At 26.4% G+C, this 24,297-nt stretch overlaps 8 protein-coding genes across 9 annotated transcripts; 3 read left to right on the forward strand and 5 right to left on the reverse strand.

Annotated features, from left to right (window-relative positions):
• Window positions 1-943: 943 nt before the first annotated feature.
• OCT59_020551 (uncharacterized protein) lies at window positions 944-2,806 on the reverse strand (the record flags this gene model as incomplete). Its single annotated transcript, XM_066149266.1, has 7 exons — window positions 944-1,220; window positions 1,290-1,688; window positions 1,762-2,209; window positions 2,282-2,366; window positions 2,447-2,521; window positions 2,592-2,704; window positions 2,788-2,806. The coding sequence occupies 7 exons, from the start codon at window positions 2,804-2,806 to the stop codon at window positions 1,214-1,216; spliced, it is 1,146 nt and encodes a 381-aa protein (XP_065990192.1). The 3' UTR covers window positions 944-1,213.
• A 676-nt stretch (window positions 2,807-3,482) lies between these two features.
• On the reverse strand, window positions 3,483-5,122 carry OCT59_020552 (uncharacterized protein; the record flags this gene model as incomplete). Its single annotated transcript, XM_066149267.1, has 4 exons — window positions 3,483-3,807; window positions 3,890-4,112; window positions 4,180-4,958; window positions 5,040-5,122. The coding sequence occupies 4 exons, from the start codon at window positions 5,120-5,122 to the stop codon at window positions 3,594-3,596; spliced, it is 1,299 nt and encodes a 432-aa protein (XP_065990193.1). The 3' UTR covers window positions 3,483-3,593.
• A 183-nt stretch (window positions 5,123-5,305) lies between these two features.
• Window positions 5,306-5,920, reverse strand: OCT59_020553 (uncharacterized protein). The gene is made up of 2 exons (XM_025320398.2): window positions 5,727-5,920; window positions 5,306-5,658 (listed from the first exon to the last, which is right to left on the reverse strand). The coding sequence occupies exons 1-2, from the start codon at window positions 5,790-5,792 to the stop codon at window positions 5,491-5,493; spliced, it is 234 nt and encodes a 77-aa protein (XP_025171479.1). The 5' UTR covers window positions 5,793-5,920; the 3' UTR covers window positions 5,306-5,490.
• A 7,039-nt stretch (window positions 5,921-12,959) lies between these two features.
• Window positions 12,960-16,120, forward strand: OCT59_020554 (uncharacterized protein). 2 transcript variants are annotated; one of them, XM_066149268.1, is made up of 7 exons: window positions 12,960-13,287; window positions 13,378-13,627; window positions 13,717-13,830; window positions 13,902-14,341; window positions 14,416-14,807; window positions 14,883-15,009; window positions 15,123-16,120. In XM_066149268.1, the coding sequence occupies exons 1-7, from the start codon at window positions 13,108-13,110 to the stop codon at window positions 15,786-15,788; spliced, it is 2,169 nt and encodes a 722-aa protein (XP_065990194.1). In that variant the 5' UTR covers window positions 12,960-13,107; the 3' UTR covers window positions 15,789-16,120. The 2 variants fall into 2 exon arrangements, with proteins under 2 accessions (XP_065990194.1, XP_065990195.1); XM_066149269.1 differs by having other exon boundaries at window positions 14,883-16,120.
• Window positions 16,121-17,615, forward strand: OCT59_020555 (uncharacterized protein). The gene is made up of 7 exons (XM_025323604.2): window positions 16,121-16,255; window positions 16,327-16,380; window positions 16,448-16,474; window positions 16,556-16,638; window positions 16,710-17,030; window positions 17,115-17,202; window positions 17,303-17,615. Exons 1-7 carry the CDS (start codon window positions 16,196-16,198, stop codon window positions 17,363-17,365), a joined length of 696 nt encoding a protein of 231 aa, XP_025171477.1. The 5' UTR covers window positions 16,121-16,195; the 3' UTR covers window positions 17,366-17,615.
• OCT59_020556 (uncharacterized protein) lies at window positions 17,462-19,074 on the reverse strand. The gene is made up of 9 exons (XM_025320396.2): window positions 19,034-19,074; window positions 18,835-18,906; window positions 18,645-18,756; window positions 18,493-18,578; window positions 18,259-18,411; window positions 18,149-18,185; window positions 18,012-18,044; window positions 17,784-17,898; window positions 17,462-17,720 (listed from the first exon to the last, which is right to left on the reverse strand). The coding sequence occupies exons 1-9, from the start codon at window positions 19,043-19,045 to the stop codon at window positions 17,627-17,629; spliced, it is 714 nt and encodes a 237-aa protein (XP_025171476.2). The 5' UTR covers window positions 19,046-19,074; the 3' UTR covers window positions 17,462-17,626.
• A 130-nt stretch (window positions 19,075-19,204) lies between these two features.
• OCT59_020557 (uncharacterized protein) lies at window positions 19,205-20,039 on the forward strand. The gene has a single exon (XM_025320395.2). The coding sequence runs from the start codon at window positions 19,328-19,330 to the stop codon at window positions 19,883-19,885; it is 558 nt and encodes a 185-aa protein (XP_025171475.1). The 5' UTR covers window positions 19,205-19,327; the 3' UTR covers window positions 19,886-20,039.
• Window positions 20,040-20,144: 105 nt separating this feature from the next.
• Window positions 20,145-21,342, reverse strand: OCT59_020558 (uncharacterized protein). Its single transcript, XM_025320394.2, has 2 exons — window positions 20,841-21,342; window positions 20,145-20,737 (listed from the first exon to the last, which is right to left on the reverse strand). Exons 1-2 carry the CDS (start codon window positions 21,280-21,282, stop codon window positions 20,526-20,528), a joined length of 654 nt encoding a protein of 217 aa, XP_025171474.1. The 5' UTR covers window positions 21,283-21,342; the 3' UTR covers window positions 20,145-20,525.
• Between the last annotated feature and the right edge of the window lie 2,955 nt (window positions 21,343-24,297).

The following is a 24,297-nucleotide window of genomic DNA, read 5'->3' on the forward strand; positions in this document are numbered from 1 at the left end:
ACTCAGACTAAGAATTCATATCAGCATTTGTTAAACAAGCCCATCAGGTAATACATGCTAATTTTTATTAAACATCATAGAAACTAAAACACGGTAATCATTGTCAAGAAAAATTTATAATACCTAAAAATTTGGTTCAGAGATACCGAGCATCCAAAAAAAATTCGCTATTATGACATCTAACGTTAAACTAGCCGAATTCGGTTGGGGACCGTGTTCGGTCACGTGATTTTGCAATATTCATCAGGGTTGTGGTAGTACACCTGTACTAGCAAAATTCTAGTACGTACTGTACTAACAAAAAATTTCGTACAAGTACTAAGTACACTGTACTAATACAATTATTACTCTTTAGGATATAATTTAACCATTTTATGTATTTGTACTAAATTTTCAAGTACAAGTACAGTACTTAGTACTGTACTATACTGTACTAGTACTGTACTAGTACAATTCCCAACCCTGCCCTACATCACACCCATCAGTGTTTTCCCATTTATATGTCATGCCGCTATTTGTCACGTTTTGAAAACTTAAGGAACATTCCCTTTGCACCAGGTGTTCAAATGCAACGTAAGTATTCAAAAATTATCTAATGAAAAAAAATCAATTAATATATTTAATCGAATCGGCTTTAGACCCTCATATAGGCTATAGAGAATTAGAGATCGATCTTTGTATGCATTTATAAAATAAACAGTAGTAACAGGCCTGTTCATTTCCGGTCGGTTGGGTTTTTCGGTCGGGTTTCATTTGTTTTGGTTGGCCTGATCTTCGACAAAAATCAGAACAAAAAAAACTAAAAAATTGGGGTTTTTTTTGGTTCGAAAAATAAATAAAGCACCGCGGCGACCAATAAAAGTCATTTTGCTAATTATTACAAATTTTTATTTGTTTTCACGTGTAAGTCGAACTTAACTAACTTAACTGCAAACTTTCAACTCAATTTACAAAATAATTTTATTCGTAAATTTTGAGTAGTACAAAGTCGACCAAAAAATCAGCCGACCAGAAATGAACAGGGCTAACATTTACGGATTTTGAAACGGCTTTTATACCAATTTTTTTGTAGTTTGAGTTTCTATTTTCTAACTTTCTTTTCTATAGGACGGATTATTTAACTACAATAATAAAGTTTCGTAATATGAAATAATTAGACATACTGTAAATAAATTATTTTTTTAATTTAACTTCTTTATTTCTTCCTTTACTTTTAATAACTAAAAAATGAATGTACATTAATTTGACGTTTTAAGTTTCGAATATAGACAAGAATGTTTAACAATTACCGATAATGTTCAGGTTTAAATGGACCATCAACATTAACACCGAGGTATTTAGCTTGAACTGGAGTAAGTTTTGTGAGTTTAACCCCTAATTGTTCAAGATGAGCAGTAGCGACTTCTTCATCAAGTTTTTTTGGTAACATATGAATACCAAGTGGATAAGAAGCATTATCAGTCCATAGAGCAATTTGTGCTAACGCTTGATTTGTAAAGGAGTTACTCATTACGAAACTTGGATGCCCTGTGGCGCATCCTAAATTAACTAATCTACCTTCGGCAAGAATTATTATACGTCGGCCATTTTTCAAAGTATAACGATCAACTTGAGGTTTAATATTAACATGAGATACAGCATTTTGTTTTAACCAATTAACATCAATTTCAACATCGAAATGTCCAATACTTTAATCAAAAAAAAATAGTATGAACTCTTTTTTTTTAATAAAAACAAATTTACGGTCGGTAAATTACTTACTTGCATACAATAGCATCATCTTTCATTTGTTCAAAATGCTTGCCCACAATAATATCACGATTAGCTGTTGTAGTAACGAAAATATCGGCTTGGGCACATATATCTTCCATAGTTGTAACTTTATAACCTTCCACCGCCGCTTGTAAAGCATTAATCGGATCAATTTCAGTAATAACAACACGAGCACCAATTCCTCGAAGTGCTGCTGAACAGCCCTTACCGACATCACCATAACCTGCAACAACAGCTAATTTTCCAGCAATATGCACATCAGTGGCACGTTTAATACCATCAATTAAGGACTCTCGACATCCATAAAGATTGTCAAATTTCGTTTTTGTGACAGAATCATTTACACTGATAGCAGTAATTTTTAATTTTCCTTCCTTGAGCATCTTATATAATTGATGAGCACCAGTTGTTGTTTCTTCGGAAATGCCTTTAATATCTGATAATAATTGATTAAACATAAGCCTCACTTACTTTAATTTAGTACCATTTGAAAATAAATTTCCTATACCTTTTAAAAGTTCTGGATGCTTTTCATGGACCATCTTAGTTAATTCACTACCATCATCAAGTATCATATTAAGAGGTTTTCCATCCTTAAAAGCAAAAAGAGTTTTTTCAATACACCAATAAAATTCTTCTAGAGTTTCTCCTTTCCATGCGAAAACAGGTATACCCGTATCTGCAATGGCAGCTGCGGCTTGATCCTGTGTAGAAAATATATCACAAGAACTCCAAGCGACTTCGGCACCTAAATGAGTTAAAGTCTCTATCAAAACCGCGGTTTGAATAGTCATATGTAAACAACCGGCAATACGTGCCCCCATTAAAGGTTTGGTAGGTCCATATTTTTTTCTTAAAGTCATTAATCCTGGCATTTCATTTTCTGCGAGTTCAATTTCTTGTCGACCCCAAGCAGCAAAAGACATATCGGCTATACAAGACAAATTAATCAATTTTAATAATGAATTTTTTAATGCGCAAATATAAAATATTTAATCATGTCAATTACACCACCAATTTTGTAGTTAGCCATTTTTTTTTTCTTTTTTTTAAAAAAAAATTTCTTGATAACTTTTCTCTTGAGTCTAAGAGTGATATTTGTATATGCAATTTAACGTAATTTTATAAATATGAAGGTGTATCGTGGTATGCCTAAATAAGATATGGAAAGGATGTTCGAAATAAGCTACAGAGTAACATTTCCATTGGTGGAAAATAAGATAGTTTTTAGCTCAAGTTTAGGACAGTTTTACTAAATTTTTATTGTTTTTTTATAGAATGGCTTTCTCTTTTTCATCATGACACAGAAATTTTTAAATAGGTATATGAAGTATTTACCGCGCTAGTTACAGCTTTTTCATAAGTTACGGACATTCAGAATAAGGTAAACATTATATCGTTAGATTCGGACTTCGGAGCACTTGATCCGAGTACAGCGGAATGGTTTTAATCTCTACCGAGTTTTACCGAGTTACTTTCGGCGAGACAAGCCGAATAAAAGTGTCAGAGATTGTCAAAGTGACTATAAGTTTACAACGGGTCATAGCAACTATGTAAAACCCATAAATAAAAAGAGTTATCTATGTCCTTGCTGTATAAGGTTGTACAAAGTCTTGAATTTAAGACTTTTTTAACAATCACCGACCTGGTTTTTATAAGGAATTTATTTTTAAATTAATAATAACAACGATAACAACAATAATAAATTTTTATATTTCATGCTTATTTAATATTTCATGCTTATTTAATGAAATATGATTATACAATATTCTATTTAGGAAAAAAATGAAATAAAAAATAATGTAATAATTATTTGATTCTTAAGACAAAACTTTAACTATGTCCCTAGCAAGATTAATTGTTTCACAGATCGTATTACTAATTTCTTGTTCATCATAATGTAAACTTAAATTTTGGTCTATGTTTTCTACAGATCTCCAACGTTTATTTTTAAGGCTCGTTGTTTGTTGGGTAATTAATTTTCCATTTGAATCTTGCTTAATAGTAGCAATGGAAATTTGGAAAGACCCGTTGCTAATAAATATATAATAAAATTTTGGATATTTAAATCAAGATTTTGTACGATAAAGAAAAAAAAATAATTTTTTTTACTTACAAAAATCTTCTTTTTGACATAGTTTGTCTTACTTCAACCTTATCTAGTTTTCCATCAAAATCCTCAACACGAAACCACATTTCATCTCTCATTTTGAAAGAACGATTATATTGTATTTCATCAATAACTTTTGTGAGTTTACTCCCAACTTTCAGATCATAACAAGTTTTCAACAAAAATCTACAGTCTGGAGCTTCATTTCCAGAAATCAAATCCAAAATAGCTTAAAATAAAAATTAATTATTAAATACCAATTTTTAAAAAATTTCGTATTATAATAATGAACTTACCCATTCGATTGATGCTACGCACACATTTTGTTATTTTCCATGAACGATCATCTTCATTCCAATGCAACTTAAGTTTTCTTCTTGATGAATCTTGATCAAAATATATAGCAATACTCCCTTTGTCTTTGTTTTTAGAAGTTATTTCGCTTCTTTTATCTTCTTTAAAATTGAATCCTTTTTCAAGTAAAGACATTTTTTCCAAGATTTGAGGTGCGCTTTGTTGGAACGATGTACAATATTTTTTCCCCCATCTACGGAACTTAATCCATTCGCTGACATCAAAGTATTGCTTATCGACATTAGAGAATAGTTCCCGACCGAAAAAAAGATTTAAACGGACCTCTCTTCTTTCGGAATCAGTTGGATCAGCTTTTGAAAGTTGTGAATAGATATCATTTAAGCAACTATCCAATTTTTCAGATGTTGTGAATCCACCTCCTGAAGGAGAAATTTCAAGTTTTTGATCGAACGAATCTGCAAGGTCAAATTCAGAGTCATCTTTTGTCTCTTTCATTAATTGGACAGAATAATGTTCCTTATTTTTTGAAAAAACATCGATATCAACCCCCTCAAATTTAATAAATTGAAATTTAGCTTTATTAACATCAGCTATACTGTCCACTTCTAGGAGAGTATATCCAATTGTTGGTATAACTAGTGATTTTTCAATGAATGCTTTAATTAGGGTTTTAGCAGCTTCACATTGTTTCTTGTCACCATTAATAATTGCCAAGGGTCGTTCGCCTTTTTTAATACGGATTTTAGCACCAGATTCAGATCTAAAGTGTAAATTTATTTTTTTTAAAAAAAAATTTCAATAAATTTTTACAATTAATTTTTAATTAATTAATATTACTTACTCTATTTTACGAGTATTCATATATTTCACTTTTTCCGGAGGGATTGGTATAACAGTATTAGGATTTTTGGTAAAATGACTCATCTTTAGAAATGATTTAGAATTATTTAGAATTTTAAAAATTTTGAATCTCTTATCATCATCCCTTTAAATAAAGTTTTGAATCATTTAACACATGTATTTGAAAACCTGTTTTGGAATATGGTGATATGATAATTTTATAATAAATCAATATAAATAAACGCCCACGGAAAAGACGTTTTGTTTCTTAATATGGTAAAAAATTTTTATAAATCATTTCCAAGTTTACAATAACAAAAAAGCAACAAAAGCAGAAAACAAAAAGCAGAAAACAAAAAGCAGAAAACAAAAAGCAGAAAACAAAAGCAAGTTCGCAGCAGTGAAAATCTGAACAAATTTAGAAATATCTGCGTCATGATCATCGCATCGTATCATTGTTGATTGTCATCCTTTAGATCAGCATCTAATGCACCAGCTTCAATAGTATCATTAAAATTTTTCCAAAGTGAAGCAACATTTTCAAAATCTTTTCCAACTGCAACTATACTTTCCAAATTTTTATTAAGTATAGCCATATTAATGATAATTTGTTCTAGTCCCTGAAATTCGGCATAATAAAAAGTTATATTCAATTTAAAAATGAAAAATAAAATAAAATAATATTTACTTGCGCAATATCATTTATTAAGTTATCACGTTGTTTTTGGAAAGTTATTCTATCACCTGATTCCATATTCGAAATAGTGAGTCCCTTTTTTTAAGTCTTAAGTTTTATGAAAATACAATTTAGAAAGAAGTATAGGGAACAAGCGTGTCAGAAAAAGCGTGTTGAAAGCGCGTCAGTCAAAAATTATGGAAACTGATTTTAGGGGTTACGTGTCCTCATCAACCTTATATTTTATAGCTTCGGATCTTTCGGATCTTGTGTAACAAACAAGTGTTCAAAATTTTTTTATACTATCGGAGCAGATCGGAACGCTAATTAAGTTCTCTACATACCGCGAAGCAAATATTATCTTTTTGACCCTGCACGACATCCTTTTTTGACCCTACAATATAAAATAACACTAAGAGAGTCAAAAAGGTAATTTTTGCTACCGCGAAAGGGAGGATGGAATAATTGGGACATGTCATCAAGCGTACACTTCGGACTAATTACACTTTAGACTAATAAAAAAACTAAATTTCATATTTTCGAAGGAAATGACGAAGGAAATGTAGGTAAACATTTTAATACGCGTTTTTATATGTAGGTTTTGACATTATTTATAATAAAACAAAATATAAAACAAGATTGATTCTATTTTGCCAAGTAATCTATCTTCTATATATTAAAAAACACTGCAATCACGTGGGCGTTATGTTTAGATTAACCATATAAATAAGTCATTTGAATTGTGTAACCATACTCCTATTCGTCACTAATGTTACACAAGACCAAAAAAGGCAATTTTATTTCTGGCGAAAAACTGAAATTTTGGGTTACACCGGATTCCATAAAAGGAAATTGTCGGTTACGCAAATTTACAAAAAAGGAAATTCTTTGCAGATCTTTTAATTCTGGCCGGAATTACATATTAACTGTTGTCGTAGACAACAGGTGAACACTAGTATATTTAAAAATTAAACTAGCCGCTATTGTACTTTATTTGGGTACCCAATAACAATCCATTAGGAATACAATTAATTATCCCATCGGTATTATGTATACACCGATGGATTTTTTTGTAAATTATTCCACTGGTATAAAAAGTATAAAATCCATCAGTGTATATGCCATACACAATGAGATATACCTGTTATTCCCCAAGACATCGGTGAATATTTCAGTTATTCATTGATACCCATGGAATAACAAGTATATATTTCAATTATCTTTTTCTCAATACCAAAAATTGCTACAAGAAAATTTTCCAAAATAGTTAATCTACAACGTCTCAAATTTTCAAATACTCAGATAAATATTGCATCATACTATATAGTATAACAAATAATTTATTGAAGTGAAATATCCGGGAACTCCAGTATTATTTCCAAAAATACCCTTTTTTTAACTCAAAAAAACAATTAAAATGGAAAATTTCTTTGTGATATGGGTGCTTTGCAATAGAAAGGGACGAAACTACTAAAAAAAATAAAAAATGAGTTAATATAAAGTCTGAACAAATTATAGCATTTAGAATATTTTTGGCATATAAAAGAAAATTTGAATTTTTTCAGTAGTTTTGTCCTTTTTTACTGCAAAGCATCCATATGACAAATTTTCTTTGCAATATAACAAATTTTATAAATATAATAAAAATTTTTAATATTTCTTTAACATTTGCTTTCTTTCATTTATTTATTTTTAATTTGAAATATTTATATTACATAATTTTAAGTATCTATTGCTAAACAATTATCAAAGCTTTTGTAAAAGGTAAATAGATCGTTCTAATTGCCTATTTTAAAAAAAATAAGTATATCTAATCTAATACCAAATAAGAAATTTATTTTTTTAACTATTTATCATGTCTAAAAAAACCTATTCTGTAACTCATAATTCTTGCTTTAATTTAAGAATTTCCAACCTATCCTTCTCAAGTTTCAGCTCTTTCTCTTCTAGTTCTAATTTTTTCTCTCTCAAATAAATCATTTGTTTTTCTTTTTAAGATCATCATTTACAATTGATAATGTTAAAGTTTGGGTGACTTTCTTCAATTTATTTATTTTTTTTTCAATGCAGATGGTTCAACCTTATTAGAATAATTTCTTTTTACTATAAAAATAAAATAAAGTTAAAAATATAGTAAATAAAAATTTTTGCCAGCTTTTAAAATAATATTAACTGGATCTTGTATTGCTTGCTTTTCTCACGTTACAACTTTAAGATCTTTTCCAGCTTTTCTAATACCATATTAATCTTAAGTTTGACATGTAATAAAATTTCTATTATTATATTTTTTTAGTTTTAAATAATAATGATAAAATATTAATTAAATATAAATAAATAAATAAATAGTTAATATTTTACCTTAAAATTGTGATAACAATTTACCATCTTGATTTTCATTTGTATAGTATGATTCAGTCACATTGGTATTATCTGAAGTTTTGTACCAGATATCTTCACTGATAAAGGAATGTAAAATATTTACCGATACTTATATCCAAAGAATAATATAAAATGAAATTCAATTTAAAAAAATGCATAATTCAATCATTAACTTCAGTTATAAATAACTTTAAAAGGTTACAAGTCAAAATTTTTTTTCTGCTAGAAATTTTCTTTTTAACTGAACCAATAATTTTATTTTCTTAATCAGTTTCTCATTCAAAATGCAATCTGATGATTTTTGTGATTTATTTAAAGAAAGATATTTAAGTGATAATGGAGATAATAATATCTTAATTAATCTTATTTATTAATTATTATTAATTAATAAAAAATTTTATGTAAGCTTTCTTACTACTTCATGTTATTTATTCATATATACATTTTATTTTTTTACTTTCATTCTGTCACAATATACAGTATGTAGGTATGTACAATATAAATAAACATGTTTCTGATTCTTATTAAAGTGTATATAATATAATAGTAATACATTGCAAATCATTTATGTAAATACAACTATTGCTTGTGTGACAAATTAATTTTTATATATAATAAGAAATCAATTTTTCAAAATATTTTGAATTTTTTCCTTACAATATTTAGCAAAATAAAATTTAGCAGAATAGTATTTACTGATATAAATATTTGCTTCAGAAGGATGGAATATTTTTATTAGTATATTTTAACTTCTAAGTAGAATAATATTTATATAATGAATGTACAGGTTGAAAAGTAAAAAATCAGGCATTAATCAGTCACCAATCGGTCATCAATCAGGTAGCTGATTGGTAACTGATTGGTAACTAATTGGTGACTAATTGGTATTTTCGCCAAATACTGTCTCCAATCAGGTAGTTTGCTAACTTTTGATTCAGTGATCAGAAAAGGACAAAATATAGCTCATTGGAATCGTTCCAACAAGACGAATCTAATGGTAGTAAAATTGCATTTCTAGATTAATAATTAATAAAAAATTAAATAAAATATAAATGATATATTTTTATTTTTATATTCTACTTAATTTCTCATCAAGTATTAATTCTAGAAATGCAATTTTACTACTATTAAATTTATCTTGTTAAGACGATTCCAATAAGCTATATTTAATCCTTTTCTGATCACTGAATCAAAAGTTAGCAAACACGAACTTTTTTCTCAAACCAAAACTGTCTATATTAAATTTTATCACTATATACTGATTTTATTATAAATTTCACGATATTATATATAACGAAGTCTGATCATAAACCAGTCATATGTATTTATTTGCGATAAGCCGATTACCACCAATTTTTCACTTTTCGTTTACCAAATCTTTATATGATTGAGTGAAAAAAAACTATATGTATTATTCTTAATATCTTTATAAATATTAAAATCTTTAATATACATTCAGACATTCCACATGCCTTTATTTAATGTTCTGCACAAATTAAATTTTTTCTTTAAAAATTGATTTGATTTAAACTTAATTTGAATTTAATTCAACCTTCAAAAAATATTATTTTGAATTTAGTAATCCAATTTTAATGATCTTTTTTTTAATTGATAGCTTTTATTACTTTGATCAAAATAAAAAAAAAATCTTCAAAATTGGATTGTTAGATTAAAAGTTATTTATAAAATACATTTTTACCTTTTGGAATCAATAAGAGTTATACTGTATCATAAATTAATTTGTACAAAACACTATCCTTATTATTCTCAAACATAAAATTTTGGTGTAAAAATTTATTATATATTTTTCTACTTTGACTTCAACATAAATTCAAGCTTAAAGAAGATGTAAATAAAAAAATTGCAATACATTTAAAGTGAAATTGTTATGCTTTAACTTTTACTTAACCATTGTATAAACTGATTAAAGTTTTATTTCTTGTCTTGTACTTCCCTAAGAATATTTTTGATAATTTTATGAATTGAATATATGTTATTGAATTCCATTGCTTCTTTCATAATTTTTTTTCTAATATATTTAAAATGCTAAAAATTACCACTGAATTAAATTCCTATAGTAAAAAATTTGTCTGGTATAAAGTTTACTTTTTTTTTATAAGCAACTCTGAAGTATTTTTTCTTTTTACAGAAACAGACAGGAAATAATATTTCTTTATATACTTACCATCTTAAGACGAGATATACTACTTTTTATTTTAAGATAGAAATTGATTTAATTATATAATTTCTTCATTACATTCATAATTATCTTAACCATTTCAGTTCAGTATACTTTTTTTAAAAGTTTGAGACTATATCATATGTTTCATAATATTTAAAAATATAAAGAATTAAAGGTATTGCTAAATATTACCAGTGGTGATCGTCACCACATGTAAAATATTTTTTGAATTTTCAAAAATTTTTGACTGAGATATTATTCTAATTATAATATAAATATCATTACTATATTAAATTTATGGGTAGAACAAGTTTGCCTTAGATTATAAAGGCTGTTGTTTAGATAGTTTTTGAGAAAAATAGGAAAGTTTGATTTTATAAGCAAAATACAATTTTTTGTTTTAAAAAAGATTTTTTTTAGTCAAATTTTTAAAATTTTAGTGTGATTAGTATCTACTCAGGTTTGTTTTACACATTTATTATTTAAATTGAAATTTTTGAAAAAAAATTTACGATGTGTTTTTTAACTCTGGCCAAAATTATAATTTTTGGCCAGAATTAAGTGGTGTGGTGACGATCACCACTGGTGATATTTAGCAATACCCAAGAATTAATATCCTTATATTTTATTTTAAAGCCTTTTTTTTTTCATATACTTTGTGATAAAGTTAATATAGTATTTACTAGTTGAAGTTATTTTTCAGGTTAATTCATAAAGAAAAATTGGAAATTGTGAATTTTCAGCCTTTTTATAGAAAGTATTTATATATATTTTTAGAGCTTTCTGCTTCAAATTTAGATAATTATAATCAAAGCAAAAAGATTTATATTTTAAATTTAATTTTTTAGGAATTATTTTATCCTTTTCTTTTGCTGAACTTATTATCTTTTTAAATTGATCCCTTTTTTTTTCTATAGAGGTGAAATGTGTTTTAAGCTCTACTTTCTTATTAAATAAATTCTCTAATATAGTAGGATATAAATCCTTTTTTTTCAATTAATTATTATGTCTTATATACTAAGTATAGATGTCACACTTATTGAATAAAAAACTAATTAAATGTAAGCTATTTTTATTTTTTTTTTACAGTATTAGTTTCATCTAGATTTAATATAATTTTTTCTGGTAAAAGGTTATAGATTACAAGATCTTTTCATTATTGACTATAGCATTTAGTTTTAATCTAAATTATTATTATATTAATATATAAAAATTATTACTAGTATTATAAATATTTTTTTTAGTAAAATTCTGCATATATTTTTAATGACTAAAAATTTGCTAAGATTTACTTAATAAATTTTTACGTATAATTTTAATGCTGAAAATTTGCTAAAATTTACTCTAATATTCTGCGCATAATTTTAATAATTTAAAATTCTGTGCAGAAATCATAAATTTTTTTCTTCAAAGTTTGATAAGATTTGTATAGAAAAATCAATCTACAGACTTTGTAATCTAAAAAATTTGCTGATATTATTTAATAAGGCTATGAATAGAATGATAGATTTAGGTTATTTATCTAAATCTTTCCAAAATTCTCTGATTAGTTTCTCTAAGATTTTACTATAATTTTATTATAATTTTATTATAATTTTAACAAGATTTTGGCAGTTTCAGCATTTATAATATATTTCATCAGGTTTTGCTTTTCTTTAGAATTTTACTAATTTTTTAATAAAACTTTCATATAGTTTTGGCAAAGTTTCACTATTTCAGCATTTCACCAACTTGCTAAAACCCTTTAGTTTCTCCAACAACCTTAGGTAGATTATAATTATAGAGTAAAATTTTTCTTTTATTTTGCAATGTAATGGATTTTGTAGTTACCTTTATATAGAAATTAAGGCATTTTTGCTAAAAATAACTCATTCTACACATGACTTACCTATTGAGCAAAATTGATCATTTAACAGTACACATATAATGTGTGGTTTATTATGGATTAATTATATTAGAATAGTTAAAGTAGTTAATAATTACATTTTTATAAAATTCCTATTTGTTTTTACTTTAATAAATTTATAAATGCACTGCAAAATAGGATTATTGAATTTTTCTCTAATGTTTGATTATACTATTAGTTTAGTTTTGAATTTAGTTTACAATTTTCTTTTTCTTTTAAATTTGTTACCCTTTTTGCCCTATAATTATGTATTTACATTTACATTGTACAGTACTTATATCAGATAATTAGAATTTATATATGTTAATTCCCGGCAAGCCAAAATTGTGTATTATTATAAATATTTTCAAAATTTCTTATTCTCTATAATATCATTCTTTATTTATTTACAATTTAATTTTATGATTATTATAATTTTTAATAGGATTTGTTGAACTTATCCTCGCAAATCTAAGTTTGATATGATTCAAAACTTGTAGAATTCTAAAAAATGCCACCAAAAGAAATTATTTGCAGTATAGACTGATACAAAGCGTGAAGGATACGCCCCAATGTAATAAACGCGTAGCCTGACACGTATTATATAATTTTGTAGGTTTTTGACAAAAATGGATAAAAACTTCTATTTTTTCCATATAAAGTCAGTTAGAGTGTCACGTTAACATCTTGACTTGTACTCCTCATTCCCCTAATTATATGTTCCGGTTTAAGCCCCCGACCAAATTGTTTTAGCCACAGGAATTATAATTATTACTTCTCACCGTTTCTCAAAAATATATATCAAAAAGATTTTCTTTATCACGCTGAACAATTCTTTCGGCTTTATACTGTAAAGTCCGAAAAGCACTCATTTTTCTATTAAAAAATAACAATTATTAAAGAACTATCAAAAAAAACTTTATGATTTCTGAAACCTATCAGGTATAATGACATCTCAACCCACTTCACAAGTTACAAACTCAGACAGTAAAGTTATTTCTACAGCATCCTCTTCTAAACAAGTCAGCAATATTAAAGGAAATTCTCAAATACAAGAAGAATGGGTAAAATCCCCTGTTTTTTTTAATTTGGATCTATTGTTTTACAAAAGCTGCAAAGTCCCAAGTGTAGTAATAAATATGATAATTTAATGTTCCTTTTTTTAAAAAAACACTTTTTTCCGCCAACTAATATCTATTCTTGTTATATTCCCAAAGGGCGATGAGGACGGGGAGTTCGAGCTTGAAGAGGATGTTATTACTCCAACCGAACAGTCCATGGGTGAAAAACAAGAATCTTCAGAACCCGTAGAAAATAACGCTGATGATCAGAAAGATGAGGATGCTAATTTTTTGAATCGACAACAGTCTTCTATAAACTATAATAATTCACATAAAACAGACGACGATAAACCGTCGAGTAAGCAAGCTAGTTCATCATCATCTCCTATATCACAAAATGCTGATGGTATATTTCTTTATACAGTTAGTGTTAATAATTAGGTTTTATAATTATGACATTCATTATTCAAAGTTTTTTTTTTATAAATGTAATAGCACAGGAAGATGATAGTTCGCCGAAAACTAAATCTGGCCGTAAAGTTCAAAAGCCAGTTTTATTTATTCCAGAGGCTAAGAAATCGCAATCTGATAAAAGAAGTAAAACATCCGGTAAGTTATTTATACCTTACATTAGTTTATTTTTATATAATTTGTTTGTTCACTATTTTGCTAAATTTTAGGTAAACGACAACGAAGATTTTCTAACGTATCGCACAATGTAGCATCACAAAATTCACAACAAAATACTTTGTCATCTGCGTCGTCTCCCGAAGAATCTCCAAATATGGAGGTCTCAATAAAGATTGAGCAAGAGCCGGAACAAGTTGTTGCTGATGATACTGTTTGCATTATATGCCATGATGGTAATTCCCCTAAGCATAATAGGATAGTTTTGTGTGACAAATGCGATACTCCTTATCATCAGCGGTGCCATAAACCATCTATTGAAAACCGTGTAGTAGAAATACCTGATGCTGAATGGATATGTTCAAAATGTGATGATTTACGCGGACGCAAGCGTAGAAAAGTTGAGATCAGTGCTACAACTGTCAGCACCGTTGGCAGCAGTTCTCGCAGTTATTCAAGTGAAATTTCTGGTGATGGGTTAACAGAAGATCAGGTGTGAATAATTAATCATGCAATGTTAACAGACTATATTACCATATTTTAATTTTCAAATATTGTTTACGTTAGAAAATAGCATATTTATCGTCTTTACCGCAACGAGTATTGATTGATTTGATACTTATTGCTGAAAAGTTACATCCGGATCTTCCACTTTACCCTGCAGATGTTAAAGAAAAAATTGCAAATAATGCTTATGCGAGTGATCGTGGTAGTGACCCTCGCGTTTTAACTAATTCTACCGCTTTACCTCATCAATCTTTTATGTCACAAATGTCCATTCCTTCACAACCAACACAAAGTTATTCACCGTCTTCTATTAATAATAATCTATCACGGGCTCATTTACCAGCTGTTGGTATTGACCTACCTTCATATGAAGAAATGATAGTGCAAGCACTTGCATCAATAGCAGATCCAGCTGGAAGTGCTCCTCGTAACATTTTTGAATGGATGAACAGGTAATCAATAAATTAATCGACGGAACATTATTAACTTTTCAAACAAAAAAAAATGATAATAATTTTCATTTATAGTTCGTATCCTCTTCATAAAAATTTTCGCGCCTCGGCTTCTCAAGCTTTGCAAAAAGCTGTGAAGAAAGGTCGCGTGTTTAGAATCGGAACAGTATACAAAATTAATCCCAACTATCGACCTGCTAAGGTATTTTACAATAGTTGATACAGAAAGGGATATTAATATATTTTATAAAATAATTCATCATATTTTATTATTAATATTATTTTAAATTAAAATAATTTAAATAATCTTATAAGAGAACTCGTCGATTTTTTAAAAGACCGAGCTCTAATGAACCATCAGCATATAAAGAAGATGATGATGACGATGACGATGACGATGATATTCTAGAGACAGATAGTCACGGTGGTCATGATGGTATATACGAGATAGCTGTAAGATTAGATGATAATGATAATTTTACTTCTGTTCATAGTTTAGATATGGAAGAACATCCAAGTCTTACATCATCGGCTGTATCTAGTCCACTACCAAATGCTATTTCTAGTGGCCACACAGCTGTGACTTCTCCTGAAGCAAATTCTCCATTGGATGATATGCCAAATAAGATCGTTTCTGTTATGATCAATGAACCTTCGGCATCAATAGGTTCAATTATGTCCAATCAATCTATATTATCACCAGTTATGGGTAGAAATATAGCCACAATAAATAATTCAACCGATTTATCTTCAACATTATTACATCCTCCTGTGCAGCAAACATTACCTCCTTTAAGCTCAGTTAATTTTTTTGGTTCGGGTTATGTTGGAAATAAACAAAATTCAACATTTTATTCCCCATCACAAACGGGAAATTATAATATTGGGCTTCCATCTATATATAACATCTCTTTATCACGAGACCGTGAAAGCGTTCAAAGGTCCGGAAACTCTAGTGCAGGAGCTATGCATCTTCAATAAGCGGGGCGTTTTTGTTTGTGAATTGGTTAGACAGAACTTTGTACAAATTTATGATTGTCTTTAGCACAATTGGTTTATTTTTTATTCTTAACAAAAATTACAAATTATATTGACGCCATCCGTCTACTTGTTAATAATTTAGTATTTTAAGTATATAATATCTAGGTTTAAGGAATTAAGATTTATCCATCTTAATTCTTGTAAAATAAAACGCAAATATCCATATATTATTTTGTTATGTACTACATTTGATGATAAAATTTGATTATCAAATCGTTATAAATTAATCAAAGATCTATTAAAAAAAGCATGTATTACGATAATGGCGGATCAAGATTAAACTGGCGTATTTTCTTTTATTAACCCTCATTTTTTCGTTTACCCTTCTCTGTGAATAATAATTCAAAATGGCGCATAATACCCGTGCTCTTAACGACGATGAAGTGCTTAATGAAATGAAAAAAATGGTAAATCTATATATTTATGTACATATATAGCAATACTTGTGCGTTAAATTAGATGTTTTTTTACGGTTTAGGTTGCTTTTATCAACCAAGAAGCAATTGAGAAAGCTCGTGAGATAAAAGTCAAGGTATGTATCAACTTGGTTTTTTTAATAAAAATAAAAATAGGATACTTTTTGATTTTTTTTTTTTTAGGCTGACGAAGAATTCAATATCGAAAAGGTTAGCATTTTTTCAAGCTACTGGTAAATTGTTTTATTTTGTTTAAGAAAAAGAGATATTTAATAGTATAACATATATTAGGCTAAGCTTGTTCGTCAAGAATCAAATAATATTGAGGCGACATTTCAACGAAAGATCAAACAAGCCGAAATCCAAAAGAAAATGTAATGTATTTCAGTTATCCAACTCCTAACTTTATTATGAAAACTTACCTCTTCGTTAAATATATTTGTAGTACTCAATCAAATATGATAAATAAAACTCGTCTTAAAGTATTGCAAGTACGTCAACAAATGCTTGAAGAAGTATTTAATGAGACAGTAAGTCAACTTAATAAAGTATCACAAGATGAAGTTAAATACCGTGATCTTTTAAAAAATTTGATCTTACAAGGATTATATCAACTTATGGATGATCAAGTTAAAGCTATTGTTAGAAAATGTGATAAAGAATTAGCTAATAATGCTATTCAAGCTGCTGCTAAAATTTATAAAGAATCTACTAAAAGAAATATTAACGTTGAACTTGATAAAGAAAATAATTTACCTGATGATTGGTAAGTATATTTTAATCTAATTTTATTTTATTTTAAAATTTATATAAATCTGATATTTATATTTAAAATTTTGACGATATTTAGTGCCGGTGGTGTTATTTTGACATCTCATTTTGGTCGTATAAGAATTAATAATACTCTTGAAGAAAGATTAACATTGGCTCAAGAGGAGGTAAACATTATTAACATTATTATTTCATATCATTACTGAATATTTTGATGACGACTTAAATATCATATAAACTAATTTTTCCAAATAAATAAATTTATAGTTGCTTCCTGAAATTCGTGTTTTACTTTTTGGTCCTTCACCAAATAAAAAACACAACCATTAACTTAACAATTATTTAAATTAAAGTATTCTCTCTCTCTCTCTTTTTTTTATATTATTTAAGCTTTTCTTTATATCGTAATTATATTAATTATATTAAGTATAATTGAGTTTGGTATCAGATTTTTATTATAAACATAATTATAAAGTAATTACAGTAAAAATAAAAAAAAAATGAAATGAAATGAAAAAAGAACAGCTATATAAAAGTAATGGTTGTACTCGTTGTTCATTTTGTTCATTTTAAATGCTATAAAATAAATATTTATAATTTCTCACTAGGTAAATCAGTAATATCGACAACTTGGTCAGTACCGGGATAAAGTGGAAGATTTAATTCATATTTTTCTTTCAATCCTCTATAAGTTTATAATTTTATGTTAATTCAAAAAAAAAAAGTCGTATAAATTTAAATTACTTACGGAGGAATAAATCTACCACCAAGAAAATGTTTACCGTTAAAATAATTTGCACATAATTTTGGTGCCGTTAAAGAAATTAACATTGATGGTTTTAAACCGTGATTATTAACGTTGCCTATAAAATAAGTCGATACAAAATAAAACGGGAAGTAATTCAAGTAATTCAAGTAATTCACAAAAATGAAATCTTCATATCTATAATAACTAAAATAATTACAAAATAATTACCTTTCTCTACATCCCAACCTGATGGAATATCAACTATATTAAAAAAGTAAGTTCGCGTAAATTAGAGGTATAAGAAAATATCATAAGATAATTATTTATTTTTATTTTTATTTTTTTTAAAAAAAAACTCTATAAACCTGATACAATAGGAGGAATATTCGTTACTTTCAATTTCTATTAAATCAAATAAACTTAAGTTTAAATCTCTCATTTCAATTTGACTAATTCACGACCAGTATATATTTACCTGAATAACTTCGTCAAAAGGAGGTCTGATTTCACCAGTAAAACTAAATCCAAATAAAGCATCAACAATTAAGTCATTATCATTTGTTAATGAAGAATTTGACAATTCAGTTACAATAGGAATTTCAAGACTTTGACATTGAATAACTAATCTCTGGGAAATTAATAGTTATTATAAATTAATCTTTCTTTTGAGTAAAAAAAGAATGACTTTACAATCAAATTATATATTTACTTCATATAATTCTTTTTTGCTCTGTTTAGGATAAAATATGTTTGGCTTATAACCAAAATGAAATAAATGACGTGCCGCTACAAGACCTATCCAAACCATAATGTTTGAAATATTTACATAATTACTTCACGTAAGATAAAGAAAATAATTACCATCACCACCATTATTTCCTGGTCCACAACAAATCAATACACGAGAATATTTAGAATTATCATAAACTTTTGTGATGGCTTGTGCAACACTTAATCCTGCTAATTCCATAAGCTGTAATTATATTAACCGAACAGTTAATTTTATGATAGTATACATGATTTAAGAATTTAAAAACGAAATTATAATTACCTGATCCACCGAGAATCCACCCGAAGAAAATAATTCTTCGTCGATCGCTTGTGCAATTTTTTGAGTAAGAAACTTAATTCATTATTATAATTTATGATAATAATAAAATATTAAATTGAACTTATTTAAATATATGAAAAACAAAAAATAAAAGTTCAACGCGTTTTGCAATAAAAAGCTTTCTTAAAGTTTTTTTTACCTTCAAAGCCATTATTCGTTTACACAAATTCTTGCATCATTCGGATTTACAAATTGCCTTGCATGATTTTTTTATAAAAAATTATGCGTCACCCGAGAATTCGGTTGAAAGTTGTGTACCAATAGCTTATTTTTTAAATAATGGTATTACAAAAGTTTCAGTTTTTTTTTTATTGTGAAAAAAATGTCGAGTGTGACGGAACATTCACTCTTTTATACCATTTTTCAAAATCTAGTTTCCATTTCTCGTTTCAAATAAAATCTTAAGTCTCTCAATCGCTTCTATAAAAAAAAAATGGCAACAAATAAAATTTCCGATCAACAATTACAAGCATTCTTTAGTCGCATAGACGTTGACAATAGTGGTACCTTAACTCCACTAGAACTTCAACGCGTACTATTAAATGGAGATTGGTCACCGTTTAATCTAGACACAATAGAATTACTTTTTTCTTTATTTGATCACGATAGAAATGGTACTATAAATTTTAATGAATTTATAGGTTTATGGCGTTATATCGAAGAATGGAAACGTTTATTTACAACTTTTGATAAAGACAATAGTGGTGCTATTGAAATTCCCGAGTTAGTTAATGCTATGACAAGTTTTGGTTTTAATATTAGTGAACAAATGTTAAAAAAATTTGTTAGAAAATATAAAATAACTTATAATGTTGGAAGTAGAAAATCTATGTTAAATAATTTAGATGAATCTGTTTCTTTTGATAATTTTGTTCAATTATGTGTTACAGTTAAAACTTCTGCCGACATTTTTCGTGCTTTTGATCAAGCTGGTACCGGTTGGGTTAAAATGAATTATGAACAGTTCATGGAAGTCATCCTTAAAAATTAATAAATAAAAGATCAAAAAGTAAACTTTTTAAGGTATCACGGAAAGATCGCAAAGATCGCAAATTACATATACGATCCTTGTATTATTTACTTATTATAATAAATTTCAAATAAAATCAATTTGGATTCTTTTATTTCAAAGATATAAACGTCCTAAAACAATTATTATTCACTATATATATATAATAGCGTAAAAAATAGAAAAAGAAAGTTATATTTATTTTATATTTATATTTATTTTTATTTTTTTTTCTTTTTTTCTAAAAAAAAAATTATCCTGCAAAAAAAAGAAACCAAGAAGAAAATATTTTCTTGCAAATTTTCTTGAATATACACTCCTTGTGTTTCTGATCTTTTAAAAAAAAAGATTTATACTTTTCTTTTTCAAATTTCTACCGTCTTTTAAGTAAATGAAAAGAGAAATTGGCAGGTATAATTGAAAAAAAAACAGTAACACAAATATTATAACTCAAGAAAATTTTGCCTTAAGAATAGCGAGTTATTTGGTTTGAAAGTCAAGATTATAACATATACATATGATATAAATTTAATTATCAAATTTATACAAAATATGTATACATCTTGACTTTACTATTTACAATAAAAAACGATAACAAAATAGAATAAATATCTCATTATACTTACCGTCCAGCATAAGAATATCTAGAACTCCAGCTTTCAATACTTGATTCACACAGACTATTTTTAAGTGCAGTTATGTCTTGTTGTGAATAACTTCCCATTAATATTTTTGCTACCACAATGTAAGCCTCATCAGTTTTGAGGCATAAAGGCGCATTCACTTGTAGTGGAAGACGGTCTGTGGTGAGCGTCTTTAAAAATAATCGTGATTCTAAATAAAAAATATAAAATATATAAAAGAAAAATGTATATATATGTATATATATGAGAATTAGACAATTAAACGATGTAGAATCTTATATTATATTACATACCAAGATTATCCACAAATACAATTAAATTGTCATTTTTGCCCAAATCCACTTTTCTTATCAATGTGGGAGGACTTAGCCGACCAAGTTCAGGACTTAAAAGTAATACTCTACCAAGACTCTCTTTATCAAGTGCAGGTTGTAATTCTTGTCTTACAACTTTCTTTACGTCGGCAATGTCGGCATTATATGATACGTAAACTTTAACAGGGTCGGCATGTTGAGAATGTTTTACCCATATAACAAGTTGTTTCTCTTGTATACTACCTCCAGAGTTACCACCACCTCTTCCACAACCAGTTATCATAAAATAATGCCACCCAATAAATATAATTAAAAACCAAAATACATAAAACATAATATTGGTTGGATAAGGTGGTGGTCTCATTTTTCCAGAATTATTTGTCACTCTGGATTGAAATTCTCCACTACTTAACGATACCATTTCGTTTATCTCGTAATTGTTTTGTTGTTGAATTTGAGAGACGAAGTATTAAGAACTCTCCTTTATACGTTTACTTTCAAATCGTCATTTTATATTATCTGTTTCATACTGCGCCGGAATCTTGTATTAGATGCTGCTATTCCGTAATGATAGCGGATTTACAATGAAAAATTTGATTTATAAGATAAGAACACTATTTGGAGTTACTCGAACTTAATCACATTGTTACTCAGACTTCTGAATTAAAAAATTATATGTTTGTGGCGCAGATTCATCCGAGGACTTACGCAATGGCCAGCAGGGACAGGCCTAATTTTACCTAATATAGAAATCCGCAGTACTGATCATTTATAATCACGCCCAAAGTTGCCGGCGAAATGATAATGTCGGTCAGGCAGCCAAAATTGTTGAATTTTTTTTTTGGATCTTAATATTTTTAATGAGGTTCTTTAACGTACAGTGAGGGTGTAAAAATATTAACGTACAAACTGGCCCGAGTTTAGGAGTTATGCCCTTGCACGTGATAGCGTTAACGTTAACTTCGGCCAGTTCGTACATTAATATCGTACGCCCCCACTGTACATTAAGGAATCCCACTTTTAATAACTTGTCTAATGGAACATGGATTTATAATGATATTTTGTATTTTGTATTTGCCATAAATTTAAAATTTAACAAATCATATTATTTTAATTAATTTTATAATTATTTATATTAAATTCATTATTTTTTATCTTGTTTCAGGATTTAATCTAAATCTAATATGTAGGCTAATTAATAATTTATATATATATTACTTTTTTCAGTATTTTGCTTTAATTTTCTTTTCCTTAATCTTAATTACAGAACTCTACTTACTTATAGTAAGAATTTCAGAAATATAAAGTAAATTTATATCAAAAAAAAATTTTTAGGTTTCTAGTTTTAAAAGTAAATTTAAATTGGTTGAAATCCTATTAATAAATCATACTACGTGTAAAAATAAATTTAAATAGGAATTTTTTATAAATCTTAGTATATACTATATATTAAGATAAATTTATTTATAATTTTAATATTTACTTATATATATTAATAAAAATATCAATTGCTACTAATTTTACATATTATATAATAAGTATACTATGTAATATATTAGATTATTTTTAAAAAAATAGGTATTATTTTTATGATTTTATCTTAACTTATTATCACAATTACATTAATAAATAAAATATAATAAAAATAAAATAATAAATGATACAAAATTTTAAATTTTATCACTTTTAACCCATAATATTCTAGTATATTATTATTATTTATTTATTAGTAATACTTTTAAATATCAAATTTATAAGAATTGTTTTTAAAAAGTATTTAAGTTAAATTAGTTATTTAATAGAATTCTAAATGTATTTATTGCTGTTTTCTAATTACTGTGATCTAGCATTATTTAATAAAAAAAAAAAATTTTGAGAAAACATGTGAAAATAAAAATTTTATTGCATTTTCAAATAAAGAAGGTATGATTATAAGCTAAAAATTATAATTTTAAGAAAAAATTTTCAATTTTTAAATAAGTTTACTTATAAGTAACTTTTTAAATTTTGTGTAACAAATCGTTTTTAAAAAAGTTATTTATAAGCAAACTTATTTAAAGATTGAAAATTTTTTCTTAAAATTATAATTTTTAACTTATAATCATATCTCCTTTATTTAAAAATGCAATAAAATTTTTATTTTCACATGTTTTCTCAAAAAATTTTTTTTTTTATTAAAAAATGCTAGATCACAGTAATTAGAAAACAGCAATAAAATAAGTCATAAGTTATATTTTAAAGTAAATATGCCATAGTGGTTTTATCTTTATTAATAATTTTACAAAAGTTTACAATAAAAAAAAATATATAATAAACAAACTAATAAAATACTAACTAGCATTATATCATAAATTTATTTTAGTAAATGGTAACCATTATCACTAGTAATATTTAGTAATACTCTTATATTTATAATCAAAAATTTTATTTTATAAAATTATTTTTTTACAAGTAATAAAGTAAAAACAAAATTTTCATAAAAATATATATTATTAGTAACTATTTGGTTAAATTGATACTTTAAAACAATAAGTCCTTCTGATTTTCTTAAAATTTCTGGTTTATTAATTAGAAGTGTAGTGATAAAACCAATATTATTAAAAATAATATAAAAGTTGGTACTAAAAAAATCAATAATATAAAAAATATTTATTGTGGTAAAATAACAAGAATTTTATTTTTCAGATTTCTAAATTTTAGTATATAATAAAAAAACTGATAAATTCCATTTTTATCATTTAAATGCAAATATATTTGAATAAAAAAGCTAACTTTTAAAATCTTAATGCTTTTTTTATTTTTTAAGAAAATTAGTTACAAATATTAATTTTTTAAAAAAAACTGTAATATGAAATTTTGTAAATTAAAATGAATGCAAAGTTCAAAACCAATGGAAAAATAAACACCAAAAAATTTTTTGAATATACAAACATCTCAAATCCTATAGTACACAAGCTTACAATAAATTACCAGATTTCTTTAAAAATGCTTGGTAATTTTCACATTGCATAAAAATACATAAGTTTTTGATGAAATCACTCAATTTTTTTTTTATTTGAAAGATAATCCTTCGTAGATTTTATATCTTAAATAAAAAAAAAATGTTTATAAGATATAAAAAAAATTATCTGATTATAAAATATGATACCTTTTTGAGGTTATTTTATATATTTATTTGCACATAGATAACTTTTAAAATTTCAAATATGTCAACCATTTTTATTTGCATTTTTAACAACTACAATTGATTATCTTTCAAATAAAAAAATAATAATTATAATCTGTTAAAATTTGACAGACTTGTATATATCTTAAAAAATGCCTATTTTACTATATTTTACTATCATTTTTCAAGTTTATTAGTAATTTTCAGTAAAATTGGCATTTTTCTAGATATACAAAAGTCTGTCAATTTTCAATAGATTTTAATAAATTT

The sequence above is a fragment of the Rhizophagus irregularis genome, chromosome 3, assembly GCF_026210795.1.
Source record: "Rhizophagus irregularis chromosome 3, complete sequence".
Taxonomy (NCBI): domain Eukaryota; kingdom Fungi; phylum Glomeromycota; class Glomeromycetes; order Glomerales; family Glomeraceae; genus Rhizophagus; species Rhizophagus irregularis.

Excerpts from the sequence above, each read along its gene's own strand:
- OCT59_020553 (XM_025320398.2), bottom strand. The coding sequence starts at position 5,792 with ATGGAATCAGGTGATAGAATAACTTTCCAAAAACAACGTGATAACTTA. Across the intron at positions 5,659-5,726 it reads TAATAAATGATATTGCGCAA|GGACTAGAACAAATTATCAT; the intron begins GTAAATATTATT and ends GCCGAATTTCAG.
- OCT59_020554 (XM_066149268.1), top strand. The coding sequence starts at position 13,108 with ATGACATCTCAACCCACTTCACAAGTTACAAACTCAGACAGTAAAGTT. Across the intron at positions 14,342-14,415 it reads ATGGGTTAACAGAAGATCAG|AAAATAGCATATTTATCGTC; the intron begins GTGTGAATAATT and ends TGTTTACGTTAG. Across the intron at positions 14,808-14,882 it reads ATTTTTGAATGGATGAACAG|TTCGTATCCTCTTCATAAAA; the intron begins GTAATCAATAAA and ends TTTCATTTATAG.
- OCT59_020555 (XM_025323604.2), top strand. The coding sequence starts at position 16,196 with ATGGCGCATAATACCCGTGCTCTTAACGACGATGAAGTGCTTAATGAA. Across the intron at positions 16,475-16,555 it reads AAGAATTCAATATCGAAAAG|GCTAAGCTTGTTCGTCAAGA; the intron begins GTTAGCATTTTT and ends AACATATATTAG. Across the intron at positions 16,639-16,709 it reads GCCGAAATCCAAAAGAAAAT|TACTCAATCAAATATGATAA; the intron begins GTAATGTATTTC and ends ATATATTTGTAG.
- OCT59_020556 (XM_025320396.2), bottom strand. Across the intron at positions 18,186-18,258 it reads CTTTTGACGAAGTTATTCAG|AAATTGAAAGTAACGAATAT; the intron begins GTAAATATATAC and ends TTGATTTAATAG. Across the intron at positions 18,045-18,148 it reads TATTCCTCCTATTGTATCAG|TTGATATTCCATCAGGTTGG; the intron begins GTTTATAGAGTT and ends TTTTTAATATAG.
- OCT59_020557 (XM_025320395.2), top strand. The coding sequence starts at position 19,328 with ATGGCAACAAATAAAATTTCCGATCAACAATTACAAGCATTCTTTAGT.
- OCT59_020558 (XM_025320394.2), bottom strand. The coding sequence starts at position 21,282 with ATGGTATCGTTAAGTAGTGGAGAATTTCAATCCAGAGTGACAAATAAT. Across the intron at positions 20,738-20,840 it reads TGTATTTGTGGATAATCTTG|AATCACGATTATTTTTAAAG; the intron begins GTATGTAATATA and ends TTTTTTATTTAG.